We start from the raw sequence: 21,106 nt of genomic DNA, 5'->3' as shown, positions 1-21,106 counted from the left end.
AAAAAACAATACTAAGTGTGTTACCTCCTTACTCCTTAGTCCCTATGCTATCCCATAATCTAAATTTTAAGTAGTTACTGTTATTATGTAATAACCAGGTATTGCAGAGATATTTTAAGCCAATCTCAGATTTACCTTGGTATTTGCTTTGTGTTCTCTCTGTATTAGTTCTATGTTGTCTGTGCCTGTCGGACTGTTCACTTTGATCACAGCATCCTTGGCTCAAATTTACTACCATGTAGTGAAAGACTACATCTCTGACATGGCAGTGAAATGGCTTTTCAAATGTTAAGTAAGTTAAGTGTGTTTTTTATGTCCAGTCTACTTCGTAGTCTCGTTTAGACAAGATGCTGGAAATGGGAGCAGGGTTTTCAGTGCTTTCATGGTGATCTCAGGATATTCCACCTTGACTTTAATCCAGAATGCAGGGAGACTTAAAGTTGTCTCAGACATACGTTTAAGGCCACCATCGTTAGTGATTTTGAGTAGTTGATCTTCTTCGAGCACGGACAAAATCGATTCACCTGGCTTGTACAGAAATGGGTCATGTATCCATTCCTTCCCAGTTTGGGAATCTTTTATGGTTGGGAGGTAACACTCAAAATCTATTGAAAGCAGCGACAGGTGATTGTGCACCAGCTGGGAAATGAAGGCCCAGGCTCAGTTTCCCTGTGTTCACTCGCTTTGACTTTGAATGCAGCCACTTTATCTGCTAACTTGAAGACAGTAGACAGTTAGGCTCTTTTGAAGTGACAGATTGAGTTTGTTGAGCCGGTTGAATATGTTACACAAGTAAGCAAGTTTTGCAATCCATTCTTTAATACTGAAATGGACTGCCAGTGGTGACTAAATCTCTGGAGCAGATTTCGTAACTCAAAAACTCAGGTTAGTGATCTACCTTTAGAAAGCAACCTCACTTCTGTGTATAAGAGCAGATGTCTATGCTCTGCATCCATCTCCTCACAGAGCTACTTCAACAGGCGCGAGTTAAGGGCATACACTTGAATGTGGTTTGAAACTTTAATCACATCTCTCCAAAACATTGTTAAATTCAGGTGACATTTTTCTACTAGCCAGCATCTCTCTATGGATGACATAGTGCGTAGATTCACATTTTTTCACTAATTTTATGAAAATGTACACCTAAAATATTTTGTTTCATGTTCAGATTGTTGCTCCCAAAACATGAATGTGTGGTGTGTTTTGTCCATAAGGAGAATGGGAAATAAAGAAGGAGTGAGAGAAGAAAAAGATCGAAGATGAGGTAGGGACATTTCCACCATCACCTGGACTCATTTCTCACTGTAGTAGATTACCTCACAGACACTGACAAACAGACACACACAGGCATGCGTGTACACGCCTATGCACATGCACACATGGACTCATGTACATTTGCCTGCATACTTGCATGAATATATTTATGTTTGGAAAGTTAAACTCTTATATAAGCAAGCAAATACACTCTTACATGTGTGTACACGTAGGCTCAATGAAGTTGCACATGAAGAGCACTGACACATTTTAAAACACGGTTATGTAGAACAGATCACACCCCCTCAAATACTGTTTCTCTCTGTCTCTCTTGCTCACACACATGCGCACACACACACACACACACACACACACACACACACACACACACACACACACACACACACACATGGTCAACTGTCCTTAGCCTGCCACCATTTTTACCACGAAGGAAGAACAGAGAGCCTTCTGTATTTAACAGTTGTGAGGAATGACAGTACTTGCACAATTATTTAAGGGCTTTTCAGAAGGTTTTGAGAAGGTCACAGCATCCTGAAGTAATCTTCTATTGAACAATGATGGCATTTAATTTCATGCATTTTTTCCAGTTGTTGGCTTAAAAGCTTCAGTGGATGTTTTGATGCAGTAACTGCACGTAATTGTGTGTATGAGCATGATCGTGCCTGTGTATGTGTGTGTGTAGTGCAGAAGTGCATCAAAGAGGGGAGACAAGTAACTCTGGCCAGTCGCTAGGATAGACTCTCTAGCATGTGTTTCAGTACGGGATCATTTACACCAATTTAATTAATAGGAATCATTAATTCCATCCAGCCTCAAGTATGACTACTTACCCCCGCTCTCAGGTTTCTCATTTGCAGAAGCAGGAATGTGACTGAATCAGATTAAAAAATAAGGCAGGAGTAGATGTAGTTTCAGAGACCATCTATCCATCCATTAACTATACATCACTTTATCCATTGCAGGATCATGACAGGCTGGAGCCTATCCCAGCTGACCTAGGGAAAAGGCAAGGGACACCTGGACAGATCACCTGTCTATCCCAGGGAGGCAGAGACCAGTTCATTCATGTTAAACAAAAGCATAAGCTCACATAACTGGTTATGAAGTTATGAGGTCAATGAAAAATTTGGTGATCTATCAGTAACTGAAGCTCTCAGATAATTTGAAATATTTGTACTAAATAATTTGAAATATTTGTACTGTGTGGTTCAGGTGATCCTCATACAGTAAAACAGTGGTAATATAATTATGATATAGACTATATCAAACTTAGAAAAGACAAGATAAGACAGAACTTCAGAAAAACAAATTTTTCTGCCAGATGCTGCTGAAAAAAATCTCAAAAAACAGCTTAGGAAGCAATAAAGTAATAAAGTCGTGAAAGTATGGTTACATTGTAACCTTGGTTCTCTGAAGAGATGATCATCTCGTACATATGACATATGTAACTGAGTAGAGAGATAGTCTTGAGAGGATAAAGAACATGCTGTTTCTTCCTTTGATTCTAGTTAGAAAAACAATGGCTATTTGGCAAACAATTTGATAACTGCAGAGACATTCTTCATTATGCCTAAAGCAAGAAACAATGTTTTGCTCTTTCATGCAGTTTACTTTTAAAAAATTTTTTTATCATTAAAAAAAAACCCTTTTTGCTCTTTTCCCAGATCACAACATTATAAATCAAAAGCCCCTAAGGTAGTTTGGCTGATACACTTTTTTGGACCTACGTCATTTCAGCATGCAGAGTCACTGCATTGTTCAACAATGCTCCCTAAGCATGACTGACCACCAAAGGTCAGTATTCTAAGAATAACCTCTGTGATATTTAGAAATACTTTATTGTCTTCTGATAGCCTAGCTAGTGGTGATGCTGAGGTAACACAAGGAATCATTTGGGATGGACACTATCCCTGTGACCTCTTCACATATTGTCATGGTTCATTTCAGTGGTTGGTAATGTTGTTTTCCATAAAACCATCATTTAACCATTAAAGGGATAACTGCTAAAAACTGGAAAGTAATAGCGTAATATTGGTGTGTTGTGCATGCATACAACAGTGGCGAAGTAAGTATTGTGATACTTTATTTCAGCAATAATAGTAATAATAGTCGTAATACTTTTGATGTAAAAGCACTCAATTATAAGTTTATGTACTGCACACTCAAAATATTAAAAGTAACAGCAGTCTGGTCATTGCAAAGGTAGTGAACTGTTAATACTGATACATATACATCCATCCTCTATACACCGCTCAATCCTCATTAGGGTCGCAGGGGTTGCTGAAGCCTATCCCAGCTGGCTTGGGGCGAAGGCAGGGGACACCCTTGACAGGTGGCCAGTCTGTCGCAGGGCAACATATACAGACGAACAATCACACTCGCACTCACACCTATGGGCAACTTAGAATAATCAATTAACCCGGAGAGAACCCATGCATGCACAGGGAGAGCATGCAGGTTCCATGCAGAGGGATCCCCGGGAGGGCCGGGACACAAACCGGGGATCCTCTAGCTGCAAGGGGAAGGTGCTATATTTAGCTCTCCATGTCACATGGTTCATTGACTCTGCTCTTGATGTAAACATTCCAGATTGGACACATCTTTATTTTGTATCCCTGATCTTGTTGTTAACCCGTTCCCTTCCAGTTGAGGTTTATTTTACTTGCATCAGGGCTGCACCAGTGTGCAGCCCTGATGCATATACAGCCTGATAATTTATATTTATAGTTTGTAAAGGGTTTTGTTTTAGATTTATATTCTGTTGGGTAATCTACAGCAACACATTATATTCAATAACTTGATCACATGTCTAGTGTAGGCTATAAAATGTTACTCTGAAGAGTATCTAGCTTACTTGAAAATTAATAAAGCACATTTCCACCCAAAAATATGGAAATACAGACTACAAGTATGCACACAAACTTCAGGATACAAACACAAAATTCTAATCAGTAGACAAAAACAGAAAATGAAAAGAAAAGACAATTAGCCCAAATATCTGTATAAATGATTCACGACAGAGAAAATGTGTGTGGTTGTTGCAAGGCGGCCGTTTGGTCCTCTTTGTACGCAGATTAGCCTATCGCCCATTCTTCAGGCAGGGGGCGGGAGAGAGATACTGTCAAGAAGACCAACATGCAGTCTGAGAAATTCGCTCTTCCCTCCTACCATCACTGCCGCTGCCGCTGCGTAATCAAGCAGGTCCAGGGCTGAGGCTGACCAAGACACACAGATAAGGCTCCGTGGAATTTGGACGACAAACTGACCTGCCAAGGTATTTCAGACGTTCAGCCCTTGAGGTGAAATTTTGGGAAGACTCCTGCCTACAGGAATAGACAAGTGAGATGGATTTTTTAAATTGTCTGTTTGTTTTTAATTGAACTGGAACATGCTTGGAATAAAATATACCTTACTCAGCCGACTTTCTGAGTCTCCTGGACATTTTTGCCAGCATGTGAAATTTGGACCTCAGTTGCTTGGAAGTCTTTTGTTAAAGAAATGCATTGCTTTCCATATGAGCTTTGAGCCGAAAAGCCCACACAGAAAGGTGAAGTACCTCAACTAAAAATGTTTATTACCCAGGACATTTTTTAGAAACAAACAAGTACGATAGATTCCCCCTTCTTCCTCAATCTCTGCTAAGGAACAACAGTGTGGACAGACCATCCACGTGCTGGCGTTTCCACAGGGCTACCCGTTGTCCTCTCGGTCACTTCCATAAATGCCCAGTCCGTGGAGGAGGCTGGACGCCGGGCAGCACGATGAGTTCGTGGGTGCAGCTGCTGCTCGCGCTGCTGGCAGCCTGTCTGCGGTTTAGCATAGCCGAGGTGAGTTAACACACTGACAAACTTTTAGACATGCTTTATCATGATAATTATTATGAACTTACAATATTTACTACAAAAATATAACATCAAAACATTAAGCCCAGTCATGTTTTGTTTGATATTTTTTCAGGAGCAAAGGTAGGATATAAGCGAACTAATAATATAAGCTTAACATCAAGTTGCACTTGTTTATATCCCTTAGTAATGTAGTATTTGAGTTTTTCTAAAAAATAATTTACTATATTTTAAAAATTCTAAAATACTTAAAAGTTTTTTTCAAACACTGGAATTTGTGCACCTGCTTCAGTTTCCCCTTATAAAGGTCTTTCCCTGTTTTTTTCTTTGTGAAGTGGTGGGATCATCCAGCCAATGAAGTGATGTTTTGAATGTGCTGTGCCAGGTACCATGTGCTGCCATGACAGGCTCTTTTACAGTTTGATGTTCCAAGACGCATTAGTAGATGTTATGTTCCACGTGTTGAGTGCAGCCATAGACCAGTCAGTGATGACTGTCTTGCATTTACATTATGCTTCTGAGACCAAACTTGCAGTATCTCTGCTTTTAATGATATTTATTGTAAAAGTCAAATTTATTGCTTTTTCAGCACCAGTTGACAATTTTGCATTTGTTTGTTTTTTATGTTATATTCTAAATTGAAATTATGAAGAAAATGCATAAGAGATTGCTCAAGTCTGATTGTCTAGTGAGGTCAAACAGGAAGACTATACTTAACCAATGGTCTTGTCCAGGTCAAGTGAGGCCTGACCCAAACAAACATGAAATGCTCATTTTACAAATCCTATCCTCCTCGGCTGATATGAAGTCTGATTTTTATTAGTTTTTCTTATTTCATACAGATTTCATTTGTTTCTTACAGAGGCAATTCATGTCAGTCACTTCTCAAACTAAATGGAGTTAAGCATCAAATTAGTACTGGGAAGTACATTTTTACACAAGTCAAAAAAAATGCACAACCATTCTGGTTTTCTTTCACATCCTCAACTTATGGTATGGTATGGTTTGCCCCAGGATTAAATAATTTAGGCACTTGTTTGAAGTTAAATTAAGTGGTGAACTGAGTAATATTCAATAAATCTAAAGTAACATTAGATTAGATGTTAAATCATAACACGTTAAAGGTGGCGTTATAAATAGAAGTATATGTAATGTACCGCCATTATGGCTGCCTCACATAAAGGTAGATTTTGAGCTAAGAAAATGAAGACTTTAAATTCCTGACATCAAGCCTTTTCATTTCATATCTTCTATAGGAACTGCATATAAAAAACAACCAGACTAAAAAAGTCTTTTAGAGGGAAAAAATGCAAAGGCTTTGAGGTATACATTTAGGAATTTCCAATGTCTGATTTTAACATTGTAAGTGTGGCAGCTGGGAAATCAAAGAGACTGTAGGTTTAAACTTACTGTAGGTTTAGTTCATAATCATAAGAGAATCATTTAGTCTTGAGTCTACTCAGATTTGAAGTGGGTAGAATGCATAAAGTTGTAATGATAATGTACATTAAAGCTTGGCACCACCAAAGAGGGATGTAGGCGTTCAGTTTCAGCTAACATAAAGTTACAATCATCCATAGCTGCATCAGGTGCCTTGCCAAACTCAGAGTTCAGTTATGACAAGGGAAATAACTAAAAATTATTAACACACACACACACACACATTACTGTTTTGCACACTTGTAGGCATACTTTCAGAGACTACTTGTGAAACCTCACTTTTGTGCTGTTACTACTGCTTGTGCGTGCAGCAAAATCGACCTCTTAAAGGTAGAGCCTGTGATTCTGGAGAATGACCCCCACTTCTTTCTCTCTATCCTGTTTCTTTGCATTAACATGCATGAGCACAAACCTGCATTGGTGATTTATGAATAATGTTCATTGTTCCAAGCCCCTTTGTTTGTTTCCTATCTACAAAGGCAGGACTCTGCACACACACGTATCAGACAGCTAGCAGACTGTGAGAACATATTCATTGAATTCGACCAAAAAAAAGCATGAGATTACTATAGCTGACTCTACCTTAATTTTGTGCGAATAGATGTTCTCTATCCTATCCTGCCCACTGCAGCTGCAGCTGTACCCAGCATGTCTCAGTGTTGACAGTTGACCAGGGTATGGGAATTTGTTTCAGGTGATACGTATGTTGAAATTTGTAAAACTGCAAAAAGTATACCAGACACCTTTTATGGGGAGGCTAATGTTCAGATAACAGTCAAGTTAGAAAACACAGTTTGTGAGAAGCTGTATTGAAGAAAATTTTCTGTCTAGCAGTAGGTTCACATGTTAGCAGCTGCTGAGAAACATCTGCTTCCTCAGCAGCAGCCTATTATTCAAAACAGTTTAACTACTCCAGATGCAGCTGGATGTTGAGAAAGAATTTACTTAGCCTCTTAGGCATTAGGCACAGATTTAAAGAAGAAAAAAAGAATAAACATTTTCTGTTCAGGCAGTTTGTCTCTTTCAAAATAAATAAAATAAATAAAACATCACAGTACTTATTAAAATGACATTCGACTCACTGCTATTATCTTTTTATGCTCTTGAATGCCTAGTCAGAGATCATATGAAATAAACAACTGTTTTATTATCTTGATATTTTGAAAGTAATATCATCAGCACCCCATAGTTGCATATCAGACATTGTTAACAGATCAATTGTTTATATATTCTGTCCATCCAGTTTCATCTTTTCTTCAGAACTGAAGTGTTTATTTATTCTTTCCAACTTACATACAAATTGTCATGACAGTAGGCACAACTATGAAAAAAGGTGTGCATTCTATAGTTATCATCCTACACAATTAGCCAAAGAGGCAGGTTTGCTCCATCTGCAAAGGGAGGAAATAATAATCATGACTCCTCTGGGGCACTGGCAGCTGGCAGCATCTCTGCTGCAGAGCAGAGATGCAAGTGTAATACAGCAGGCATTTCCCTCTGTATTATTTGACCTCTTTGAGAAGCCAAAAAACAAGGTGAAAATGCCAGTGGCAAACAGTATGGGCAGAAATAGAATACATGGATGACTGCTTTTTTTTGGCTATAACCTGCTTGTTGCTAGAATACTCTTCAGAACCTAAACAGAATCATGCACACAATTATAATTACTAGATTAAAAAAAGTTTAGAATGCCACTTTTCACATAGAGTATGCTTCAAGTGCTTAACATTTAGTTAAGTATTTTACTGGTCAGGGCCTTGCAGCGAGAAGATCCCTGGTTCGCGTCCCGGCTTTCCCGGTATCTTTCTACATGGAGTTTGCATGTTCTCCCTGTGCATGCGTGGGTTTTCTCCGGGTACTCCGGCTTCCTCCCACAGTCCAAAAATATGCTGAGGTTAATTGATCATTCTAAATTGCCCGTAGGTGTGAATGTGAGAGTGTTTGTTTGTTTGTTTGTCCGTCCCCCCCCCCCCCCCCCCCCCCCCGCGACCCTAATGAGGATTCAGCGGTGTATAGATAATGGATGGATGGCATTTACTGGTCAGACTACATTTGCTTCTTCCCTTTAGACGTTAAAGCAAGTGAACCTGTTGCACAGTATTCAAATCAGCGTAAGAAAGTGATTCAACCCATGTGTGATCCTTGTCCATTTTAACCCTTTTTAGTTGTCTAACATACCCCCTTTTTTCAGATGAACCTCACTTCCCTCTTCCTCCCTTTGTCACTCCTTCCCCCACTTCCTGACTCCTTCCTTGTTCCTTTGACCCTTAAATGTTAACAGATGAGAAGAAACTGCCAACAGTCATTCACCCTGCTCTTAGAGACCCATGTGTGTCTGATTTTGCTTTTATCTAGTGATGAGGGAACTTAAACATGCAGTCAATCTATATCATCATAAATCAGTGAGTTTTGGCTTGATACATTGGAATTATTTGGTCAAATGCATCCCATTGTGAAAGCAAAAGTCCAGTCTGTATCCTTTATAAACAAATCCCATGAAAATAAAAAAAAAAAAAAATGTTTTTTTTTTTTTTTTAAATCAACAAGTGTTTCCAGTGGGAGTAATGCCTTCACAAAAAGTGTCATAATGAGAGTGGTAGTTTTAGCACTAAGAGTAGCAATGTAGGAAATAGTTCTTACCAGTTCAGTCAGTCTTTTTGGGACCATAGAGATTCGAAAACCAAGACAAAACGAGTGCAATTGATACGTTAATACGTGGGGTTAGGGTTAGGAACCCAGACGCAGAATACAGAGTAGTAGTATAAAAGTTGGATGTATTAAATAAACGGTCTTTTAATGGTAGCAGAGTTGGCTGAGGGCCAGCTAGCTGGGGATAACTGGCTGGAGGCGGCTTGGTATGAGTGAAAGGTGACTTGGCTAACCCCAATGAATGCAAAAGCACAGGTGAGCAGAATTAGCAGCTGGTGATGAGGCACACACTAGGATCTACAGCACAAGAAGATAAGTGATCAGTGGAAATGCAAATGAGAAGCACTAGAGACACTAGAGCACTTGTTTCACAGGAGATTGCTGTGTCACAGAACAATTTGGCACTGGAGAGCAGTTGAAGTCAGAGTTTTATGGAGGTCTTGATAAGGTGAGATAATTTGCAGGTGTGCTCAATCGGCCAACTGCAGTGAGCCAAGCCATGTCCTCAAAAAGAGGGAGGAACGGAGAGGAGAGGAAAAAAAGAAACAACCAAAACAGAAACCATGACAGAATTCATAGTCTCAATCGGTCTTGATTCAGTGTAACTTAAGTATCTTATGGGATCACTTCTGGAAACAAACCTTTCACAACCCCAGAAGCAAAGCATGTGTTTTTTTGTGGTTAAAGACAGACTTTGAGAATAAAGGGTTCATTTTGATTAGTTTGATTCCCAATTGTGCCTCAGTCAAACTGAACATAAACACATGTAAAAATCCTTTTTGCAGTGTTATTTCATTGCCATGTGAAATGTTATTAAAAAAAAACTCTGCAGTGATGGCTGTAAGGTGGGAAAATCTCAAAAGGGTAGGCACTGTTGAAAACAATGTCCAGTTGCTTGCATGTTATCTCTTTTTGCTCTTTTCTTATAACCATATTCAGAGATAGTTTAGAGAACTGTATCTTATTTCTCTGGTTTGTTATATTAATCTATCTACATCTATCTATATATGTATGTTTCAGGGGGATGCTCTACCTGCAGCCCTGGTGGAGCTGGTTAGAAAAAGTACCATCTCTTCTACAGAGGACCTTCAGCTTCTGTTGCTTACTGACTCCATAGGTAATGACCAGTGCTTTCTAATATTGCTATTGATGTAGAAACTGAAACTAGAATCAGAACTAGGAATTTTATGACAAATACTAAAGAAGTTATTGCCTACATATTTACTTTAACTTTAGCAATCTTGCTAATTTTAATTCAAAAAGGGCATTTTTACAACCAATTCAGCCCACCAAAAACATTTTTTTTCTGACACATAAAGCCAACCATCAAATTTGGTAGAGTAATAACAGTGCTGCTCCCCATAATGCTGTTGAGATCAACATTTCTCCTGTATCAATAGCTCTTCTCTTACATTAATTTTAAAGAAAAATGTTCATGTAATGTAGTTATTCATAAAGTTGATAGGGTAAACATGTATACATTGTTCTGACTAAACAACAGCACAATAAAATAAGCCAAGTGGTGCAGAGAACAATAAAAGAATGAACCCAGTCTGTTGATTTATGTTAACAGGTTTGTTATCTCATATCTTACCATTGTCATTAATAATGTCAGATTCTATTTAAATGGCAGAAAACGTATTTAAAAATCTGCAAAATGATACAGTACAAACAAATATAACCATGCAATAATAAATTCCTAGTTTTCTACACAAGTTGTGGCAAATTAACATCAGCAGTAATAAAAATCATTAAGCAGAAAGTCTACATGATCTCAGAAATACACACTTACAATAACAATTATATGCAAGCACATGAATGTGTCCAGCCATCATACCAGTCAGGAAGGAGATGGATTCTGTGTCCCAGAGATGGTGTTTTGGTGTGAAATGTGCGTATCAACCCCAGAACAAAAGCAAAAGACTTTGTGAAGATGCTGGCTGAAGCTGATAAGAGAGTGTCATTATCCACATTGAAGCGAGTACTGTACCGACATGGGCTGAAAGTTTACGCAGCGAGGAAGAAGCCATTACTCCAAAATCACCATAAAAAAGCCAGATTATAGTATACAAATGCACACAGGTACAAAGACCTTAATTTTTGGAGACATGTCCTGCGGTCTGATGAAACTAAAATTGAACTGTTTGGCCATAATGACCATTGTTACATTTGGATGAAAAACGGAAGGCTTTGCAAGCCTGAGTACACCATCCCAACTGTGAAGTACGGAGGTGGCCGCATCATGTTGTGGGGGTGTTTTGCTGCAAGAGGAACTGGTGCATGTCATAAAATAGATGGCATCATGAGGAAAGAACATTATGTGGAAGTATTGAAGCAACATCTCAAGACATCAGTCAGGAAGTTAAAGCTTGGTTGCAAATGGGTCTTCCAAATGGATAATGACCCTAAGCATACCGGCAAATTAGTTACAAAGTGGTTTATGGACAACAAAATCAATGTTTTGGAATGGCCATCACAGAGGACCAATTACAATCCTGTAGAAAATTTGTGGGCAGAGCTGATAAGGCGTGTGTGAGCAAGGTGGCCTACAAACCTGACTCAGTTACACCAGTTCTATCAGGAGGAATGGGCCAAAATTCCAGCAAACTATTGTGAGAAGCTTGTGGAAGGATACCCAAAACATTTGACCCAAGCCACACAGTTTAAAGGCAGTGTCATCAATTACTAAGGAAATGTGTGTAAACTTCTGACTTTGAAGAAAGTAATAAAAAATTCTCTAAAAAAAATCTCTCTCTCATTATTCTGGCTGTCAGGATCCCTGTTTCAGCCCCTGCCTGCCTCCCTCTCTTTTTCCCTCTCTCTCCCCTCTCACTCGGCCTTGCTTGCCCTCCCTCTCCCTCTCTGTCATTTCTGCCCTGCATGCTGTCAGTCTAATTCCAGAGATTGGAGACAGCTGTGGGTATCGGCTCACCTGCCCACAATCACCTCACTCCAAAAAAGCCCGGCAGCGTGTGGAAGAATGCTTCCACACTCTGCCAGATCATAGATTTACATTCTCTCTACTTTTGTCGGTCCCCAACCTGCTTCCCTCAAACCACTGCTGCCTGACTGGCCTGTATCGGCGACACACTTGCTGCCCCGGTCCTGCCTTGCCTGCGGCTTACCCCACTCTGGCTTTTCATTGGCCTTCACAAGCTCCAGCTCTTCTCGCCAGACTCCGGATTCCCCAAACCTTCCAGCTCCAGCTCCAGCTCCAGCTCCAGCTCCAGCTCCAGCTCCAGCTCCAGCTCCAGCTCCAGCTCCAGCTCCAGCTCCAGCTCCAGCTCCAGCTCCAGCGCCAGCTCCAGGCCCCAACCCTAACCCCCCCCCCCCCCCCCCCCCCCCCGCAACTGCATTAATTTATAATATAATATGTGGCATTACCTACCCCTGCATTTTTCTTTTTTTTATTCTATCTTCTTGTACATACTCAATTTTACACACCTACAATTAATCATGCTTTATCTTAAAGTGTGTAGGATTTAGTTGGCAAAACATAATTCAGATGTTATATGTGTTTTGTCTCAGATGAGGAGGATGGCACCTCTGCAGCCAATGGAGGCCACAGACTACCTAGGAGCCTTGGTGGGCTAGTTCCCTCCTTTTTTATTTGTCCAGAGTGACTTTCTCTTGTGTCATAATAGATGTACTGGTATTGCCCTCTTGTGGGTTCCTCACTTATTTAAGAAAGGGGTTTTCTTTTTAACAATAAATTTTGATTCATGCTCATTAAACAGAGAATAGGACTTAGTGCTGACTTGGACAGTTACTGATTTTCTTTGTGAATGTAGAAGTGCTCTGTCCTCATTAGTGGAGGACCGATGAAGTTATTGATCAGCCTGAGTTGATTAAAGTGACATTTAGTTTTAAGTGAAACAGCATGTTGGGAAATTTTAGATTTCTTTATGCAATCATGATTTTAATTGTTGTCTTACTTATTGACTTAACAAACACACACACAAAAGAAAGGGGTTTTTGAAAGCCAATGATTAAGGGTCTTAATAGAGTTTGAACTATGCATGTTCTGAATACTAATATCAATGCAGTACTACCATTAATACTCATATGCAGTCATATGCCATCCCCCAGATGCCCAGCCAGCCCAGCAGGCTCTGTGTAAAGTACGCACAGAGGTGGTTGAGGTCACCAGGGCAATGCTGGACCGCAGCAATGCAAACTTCTTGTTATGGCCACCCTGTGTTGAGGTGCAGCGCTGCTCTGGTTGCTGCAACACCAAAAGCTTGCAGTGTCTCCCCATTGTCACACACACCAGATACTTGCAGGTAATCAACTGCACACTCAATATACCTACATAGAGTACGCTGATGTCTACAAATGCACTGTGTTTGTGCTATGCTCAGAATGATTCCTTGTGACAACCATCCTCTTCTCTACATCTCTAGGTCATGAAGATTGAGTACATCAACAAAAGACCAACTTATGCTAAAGCGGTTGTGTCATTTGTGGATCATGTGGAGTGCAGATGTCAACCCACTCCACATTCCCCAGGACCAAAAACAAAATCCTCTCGCAAACAGCACATCCGCCTGCATCGAAACGAGACACTCAGCCAAGATCAGGCACAGGGACAGGTACAAATGATACTGTATATGCTGTCTATCTGTATAAATGCTTTAATCTCACGAAGTGGTGTATGCCTTATCTGCACATTAGTACTGTATGGACTGCACACCTCAAGCAAGGAAAAATATAATGACCCAAAATAATGGTAAGACAAAACCTAGCTTTGTTTTATGTGTGAATAGGCATTAATTATGACATTTAAAAAAACATCAACTTAATAATGCTAAAAAATAGCTAAAAATAGTAAAGCCTAAAATATCTTAAATATCTTAGCAGTAAGCAGTATAGTAGTAGTAAGCACAAAAGTTTTAAAGGTGAAGTATTCCTTCAGCACCACACCTCGCAGGATGGTCTTCATCTCTGGAATGCCTGAACCAACAGCCTGCGGGGCGAGAATCTGAGTGAAAATATATATATATATATATATATATATATATATATATATATATATATATATATATATATATATATATATATATAAAAATAAAATTAGGGTGGTCCTTAAAATTGAAAGTCGGAAAGTCTAAGCTCCAACCCCCGGAATTCGTTGGAATAGTCGAAAAAACTCTCCTGGTGAATTTTTTTCAAATTCCAACATCATTTACCCCTGCCTCATTGACCTTGAACTTTTGATCCGTCTTTGCTGAATTTTGAAAGGCTCGTGTATTGTCCAGTCGTCTCTTTTAATGTCATACGTCAATCTGTGTGTTTGTGTGATGTGCATAGATCGATCTTCTCACCACCCGGGGCGCGCCCGGGGGCGCTAGGGGCTGTGAATCCTGGTGAATTTTTTTCTCATTTAGACAATATTCACTCCTCCCTAATCGACCTTGAAGTTTCACCCTGAGGATCCCGAGACAATTTTTATATGGGAATAAATAAAGCGTACAGTGCCGCATAATGATTGAAATGAGAATAAAAATAAAAATGAATCAAAACACCAATCCTTGAAAACAAATTTTAATGTCAAAATCAAATCAGATTTATATAATTAGTCTGCTTAAGAAAAATACATTTTTCTCTTCAAAAATTTTGTTAAATTTTTGAAAAAGTCTAATATTAGGGTACATGCATCCTGAACCTCAGGTTGTTTAGAGCCAATTATGCAACATTGTTATCTGACAAAACATAAAAATGCATTTCCCTAATACGTTACAAAAAGGTTAAATAAAACATTCCAGAGTCTGTTATCCCTAATAGGTTTAGAATTGTTTTCTCAGGTATATAAATCCTAGATACATTAGGACTCCATCTGACCAAACTAAAGCTTCTGATTTCTGATTACAGCGGAACAAAACATCAGATAATTTTGTTAATAAATAACGAAAAATTACATAGTTTGTATCGGCTGTAGAACCAACTTAAAACGACTGTAACAGCAGTATATTTTAACACATCGAAGTATAATTTTTTTTTTATCACGATCCGGGTCTACTTTAGAAAACTATTAAAAAAGAACTCGATTCTGCCCCCTCCCTCAAGGATCCACATGCTCCAAGTCCCGTCTGACTTAGTGCTCCTGCTCCTGCTGGGCCGCCACACCAGCAGCCACAGTCTTCTTTCTGGGATCTGGGAACTCCGCACGATGACGAGAGACAACTTGGAGGAGAAATTGCAGTTGCTCCTCATCCCAAGTTAGTGTTTGGTTGTAATCCTGGATGAGGGCAACACCTCGCTCCGCGTGGTCGTTGATGACATTATACAAACACATAGATCGACGTATCACATTAAAAGAGACGACTGGACATTACAGGAGCATTTTAAAGTTCATCACAGGCCAATACGTAGTCGTTCTAATGCCAGCCACCCCGAGGTCAAAGTTCAAGGTTGATGAGGCAGGGGTAAATGTTGTTGGAATTTGAAAAAAAATCACCAGCAGAGTTTTCTTGACTATTCCAACGAATTCCCGGGGTTGGAGCATAAAATAAATGAATTTGAAAATTTACCCCTTGCGAAGGACCACCCTAATATATATATATATAAAATTTGATTCTGGGTGGTTGAGGAGCCTTAGAATTCAAGAGCTGAAACAATCAGGAAGGGCAACACACACCAAAAGTTAAAACTGAAAGTGTGCAAATTTGAAATTTATTAATAAATTATTTGCAAACTGAAATATACCAGACTGTTTAAAAGGTTCCGGTCCTTAATGGATGGAAATAGAAATGATTTATATTGTGCAATAATCTATCATTTAGCATAGCACCCTCTAGTGACAAAAATGCATGAAACTCAACTCTCCCATGAATGTCGGCAAATGAGGAGATATTTACAGATTTTGACAGAAAGCTAGTTAGGTAAGGATGGCTTGCTCCACCATTTGGGGCCTGGGCCATGTAGGCACACTACTTTGCATTTCTGTTGTAATTGTAACCGTGCGTTATTGGCGATTCTGTCTGTATTATGTGATTATACAAGTCTTGTTTGTAGTATGTAATAGTACGTTTGAATTATATGTTTGCCTTTTTGTAGAGTGCATTGAAATTCCTATTGACCATTAGGTTAGCATGGCAATAAATCGTTATATATACAGGCTTGAATTGTTTGGTGTATTAATAATGCATTGGACTGATTTTCATGCATAGGTTCAGGCCTGTCATTTAATGATAGTAAATACACAGACAAATGGTAATGCTTGCTATTTTTATCATATAAATGTGGTCTTATGCAAAAAATATAGAATGTTTAATTTAAAATGTCTCCTTATTTTCTGACCTACAGACTCAATGCATTTATAGGATGCAGTTGTAGGATCAGTGTTGCCTGATGATAAACAGAACTGACAAATCAGTTAAGCTGAATTTATCTTTGTTTCATTTTACAAGGTGAAGGTACACTCAAAGGATGAACTCCATCAGTGGGATGAACTGAAACAAAACCAGAGGGCCCATCTGGATGATCTCCTACAGCAGCAGTGGAGACCCAGAGGAGACACCTTTTCTCAGCCTGGAGAAGGGTACAGTCTAGCAGGGGAGGACACATCCTGGTCTGGAGAGGCTATTTTCTTTGCTCCACACTGGCCTCATAAATCCACTAGGCTTGTTGATACTAAAAATCAATCTGAGAAGCAGGAAAATGTGGAGAGAAACCATGGTAGGGTATCAGATGGCAGGAAAACTAATAATATTGGGATTCAGGTAAAGGAGACACTGATAGAAGATGGAGAGGGGTTGTCACACAACAATACTGAAATGAAAGTTAATGAGTACACACAAACACATTACCCATTATGGCCAGAAAGCAAATCTAACTTTTCAAAGAGCCATACAAGTAGTCATTTTCAACATGATACTCAAAATCCTCAAGCTAAGTTAAATCCTACTGAGGAAACCACGACCAAAAGATTAAGGAGCAGGTTCCGAACTACCAAAGAGCCAAATCCAGACCTCAGTGAACAAGTGAGATGGAGAAAGAATAAAACTCCAGAGGAGAGGATAGCACAGACTGAGGAGACAACACTGGAGGAGAGAAAAGAGCTTCTACTTTTTTATCAAAGGATGGATCAAGAGGAGATTCTGAAACAGCAGCAAATCAGACGAGAAGAGGAAAATAGACTGAAAGAAGAGGAGACAAACAGTCAGCAACGTTTGCATGATAAACATCTGCAAACAACAACACAGACACCAGGTAACAGTAACATTTACTAGGACATTTTGAAAGAAATTTTGAATGTGTCAATGCAGCTTCTGCTGGTTGATTTCTCCTGTTATAAATATACTTATGGTATAATTTATATAAGTACATTTTATTTACAAAATCCAGCATATTTCACAAGCCATAATCAGTTCCTTTTAATATATCTGGGCTTTTAAATGTCACATACTTCATGGAATTCTGAAGAGAACTGATACTTTTAAAAACAAAAAATCCTGGTTACAATCACGCTGTTTAAGTTTTGTCACTGGGCATGGACTCCTATTTTGAAAGTAAACCCAAACATACAGATAGTTTGTCCCTCAATAGTTATGTGTGAGAAAGAAACTGAAAGAAGTCATTGAACTTGTGGGAAGAGACAAGGTTGACTGCATTTTTTCATCAAATTCTTGTTGTCATAATTTGGAGTGATTGACGTCATGTGAGGTCACCCAGCTAACCGAAAGAAAATTCTGGATCTACATTAAATTCCTAAAACTTCAACTGTGACTACATAAAAAACCACAAGATATCAAAACACAGATTAGACAAACAACATTCAAAGCGACCTATTTAAACATTGAATAAATATGCTAGAGCTACAGGGTTCCAAAGATGGCTGGGTTTTGGCAGTTGTCCTGCCAATTCCCTATTCATTTCAATAAGGAAATGAATTTCATTTAACAAATTTCTGTAAGACATATTGCTCCCAAATGTCATAGCACACCATTCCTGATCGAGCTGCACATTTTTGATATATAATTTGTTTGGGTTCTCTCAAAGCTGCGGGATGAGTTATGTGCTGAAAATCACGTCAGAAGAATCTATATGAATAAGCCGGAAGAATAGCAGTAAGGGTGCTTTAATGCTTACGCATTGGCACACATAGTTACTTTGGAGTAAAATTAAGAACATAATTGCTGAGTGACTTTCTAGATTAAAATGACATGGTTCAATTAAGAGCATTTTCACAGTCACAAGAGTGCAGAAAAAGATTTTTGATAATTTTCTTTTTTTTCTGTGATATGTGAATTCTACTCTGACAGAGACAACAACGTCCACAGCTACTACACAGCAGCCATCAGCTGCAGAAGCCTCCAAACTCCTGCCTCGCTCAGACCAAACAAGGAGAAGAATGAGAAAGAATCGCAAACGGATCAGCAAGGCAGCAATGAGAGCAATGCTAATGTAGAACTAAAACAAACCAGGTGAGTTCACAGAAAGTTAAATTATAATAAAATGAATCAGTGAGGGTGCTTCAAAAAATTCTTAGCCTTACCTGGAAGCATGGGGTATAACTTGTATTTTTCTTTGCAAGGACAGGAAAGCCTCAAGCTGGCGTGCTGTTGCTCCTGGACAATGTGGCCGGATGCATTGTCCTGGAGCAACAGCACGCTAACACTGGAACTCACTGCAAAAAGTGGAATCTGACAAAACTTTCCTCTCATTTTTTCTTTGATTGCTTTAAACATTTGAATTTTTGTGGACAGTGATATAAGGTTATATAGTATACAGTTATACATCAAAACAGGAGTTATTCCCCTTGTTTTCAAGTGAGGCCAAGAACTTTTTGAAATACTCAATACAGCAGTCCATGGTGAATTAGTAAATTGGGGAAGACTGTGCTATCATTATTAAGTTTTAAGTCTAAGTCTTTCTATATGCTCAATTTGTATCCCTTAGGGGGCTAAGGGATACAAATTGAGCATTCTGCATTTTGTGGATAATCCAGAAGTGACGCCGAATGAATCCTATCATTTAAGTATTTTTTCATTTGTCAATAACCTGCTTGTCTTGTGAAATCTCCCCAGTAACACTAATGATGACTTTCTGGTGACTCTGTAACCATATATGGATGATGCAAGGAGCAGAAGAAAGAAGAAAAGGGAATTTTTCAAGAAAACATATGCCTCCATGGCAATTGATGGTATGAAGCAAAAAGTGGCAAGACTGAGAAACAGTGTGCAAGCACAGTGCCTGTGGGGAACTGAAAAGCACCCCACTTCAAAACTGCAGAAAACTCTGCAATTTCTAAACTCTACTTGGAACCTTATTTTGATATCAGCAGAGAGAAACTGCATGTAAATGTTGACAGAACCAAGCCTATATAGGGTTTAAAGTTTATTGTTGATAACCTTGATTTTTCATAACCACAGTCAAAGTACATTTAGTGGAATAATTAACAACAATGGTCATAATTCTGTTGTAGTGTAATTGGATATTCTTAGAAAAACTTATCCAGAGAATGCAACAATGGCAGAATTTCCATGTTTGACATCATTTATTAGCTCATTAACATGATAATAAATCATACAACCATATGTAGCTCATTAACATGATAATAAATCATACAACTATATGTGGTTTTATTTAACTCACTGCAAACACTGGAAGTCGACGAATGTGATTCAAGAACAAAAACGTGATGTTGCATTACTGGTGTTTCTCTGTTTAAAATTTCTTTACAGGTGAAACAAAGACCTGTGACCTGACTGTGTATCATGCTCCTTACTTATTTATCTCTTCTTCTCAAATGTGAATTAACTCTATATACATCAAATGTTGCATAGATATAGCATGCACAACAGATTCAGACTATTAGGATGGTTGTGTGATTAAAACAGAAAGAACAACAATTTTAAAAAGAAAGGCATGGCATTCAGTGACTTCCAGTATCCTGCACTACTCAACTTCTATGTCAAAAAAAGTGTGTGCATGTGTGATTTTTTTATGCCAAAGTGTGTATTGTAGTGTGTGTTAGTATACTTACCTACATTTCTGCCTTCTATCTAAATTGTCATATCTGATTCTCTGTCTTTTTGTTTGATAGGGATGTCTCTCTTTCATTAGTTATGGTTTGGTAGAATCAAATACTTTTTGAACTTATAAACCTGTTTTCTATAAGCACCTCCACTGTTTGTTTTAGTAGTCCACAGTACATCTTTTTTTGCTTGCAAGAAACAAGCTAGTCAGTAGTCACTTAAAATAGCAAAAAACAAATACAGATGTTTTTGTAAACATGTTACAAACTTACTGCTGATGCTATTCTGTGTCCCAATAATTCATAATCAGCCAAACATCTTCATTTATCAAAAAACAGGACTTGTATGTTCTTTATGCCAACTTACAACAGTTATAACATATAACATATTTTTATCTTTTATTAGAAGACATGTTGAAAAAGGAGAATGTTTGTGATAACTTTGCCACATAATGCTATTTTCATATGGCTATAAGAAACTAATGGACTTAAACCTCCTTTGTTTTGTGTTTTTATTACTTTTCATTGAATTCAACCCTTCGATGAATGAAAACACTGCAGTCACCAATCACGTGGATACTAAGCATGCAATGTTTCGCATCTTAATTTAGTGTGTTAGCATCCTAACATTTGCTGATTACTATCCACTAAAATGCAAGAGGCTGGTGGGAATGTAATTATTGCAGATAATTGTGCAGTTAAGTGTTGGACAACTTGAAATGTTGACCTGATAATAATGTTTGAGGAAAAGTAAATCTGTCATGTATTTCTTTCTTGATTCAAGTGGTGGACTCACTTCAAGACTAACACTAACAGGAATCACACAGGATTTTAAGGCAGGCAATCAAGGGGCTTAAATTATCCCTTCATTCTAAGATTTCTGACGTAGGGGCGGCATGGCTCAGTGGGTAGAGTGGCTGTC

The 21,106-nt window shown here is 38.7% G+C and overlaps 1 protein-coding gene across 6 annotated transcripts; it reads left to right on the top strand.

Annotated features, from left to right (window-relative positions):
- Positions 1-4,424: 4,424 nt before the first annotated feature.
- pdgfbb (platelet-derived growth factor beta polypeptide b) lies at positions 4,425-20,962 on the top strand. Of its 6 annotated transcripts, none has more exons than XM_055005493.1 (9): positions 4,426-4,614; positions 4,919-5,102; positions 10,227-10,323; positions 12,735-12,791; positions 13,296-13,489; positions 13,610-13,798; positions 16,616-17,417; positions 18,470-18,631; positions 19,235-20,962. In XM_055005493.1, exons 2-8 carry the CDS (start codon positions 5,037-5,039, stop codon positions 18,613-18,615), a joined length of 1,551 nt encoding a protein of 516 aa, XP_054861468.1. In that variant the 5' UTR covers positions 4,426-4,614; positions 4,919-5,036; the 3' UTR covers positions 18,616-18,631; positions 19,235-20,962. The 6 variants fall into 6 exon arrangements, with proteins under 6 accessions (XP_054861469.1, XP_054861468.1, XP_023133931.2 ...); XM_023278163.3 differs by having other exon boundaries at positions 4,426-4,822; XM_023278162.3 differs by having other exon boundaries at positions 4,457-4,549.
- Positions 20,963-21,106: the final 144 nt, after the last annotated feature.

This window comes from Amphiprion ocellaris, chromosome 19 (assembly GCF_022539595.1).
Source record: "Amphiprion ocellaris isolate individual 3 ecotype Okinawa chromosome 19, ASM2253959v1, whole genome shotgun sequence".
NCBI classification, from domain to species: domain Eukaryota; kingdom Metazoa; phylum Chordata; class Actinopteri; family Pomacentridae; genus Amphiprion; species Amphiprion ocellaris.
This window is presented reverse-complemented; position numbering and strand designations above follow the sequence as displayed.

Coding starts and splice junctions, on each gene's coding strand:
- pdgfbb (XM_055005493.1), top strand. CDS start 5,037: ATGAGTTCGTGGGTGCAGCTGCTGCTCGCGCTGCTGGCAGCCTGTCTG. Junction 10,324..12,734: donor GTTGCTTACTGACTCCATAG/GTAATGACCAGT, acceptor GTTTTGTCTCAG/ATGAGGAGGATGGCACCTCT. Junction 13,490..13,609: donor CACACACCAGATACTTGCAG/GTAATCAACTGC, acceptor CTACATCTCTAG/GTCATGAAGATTGAGTACAT.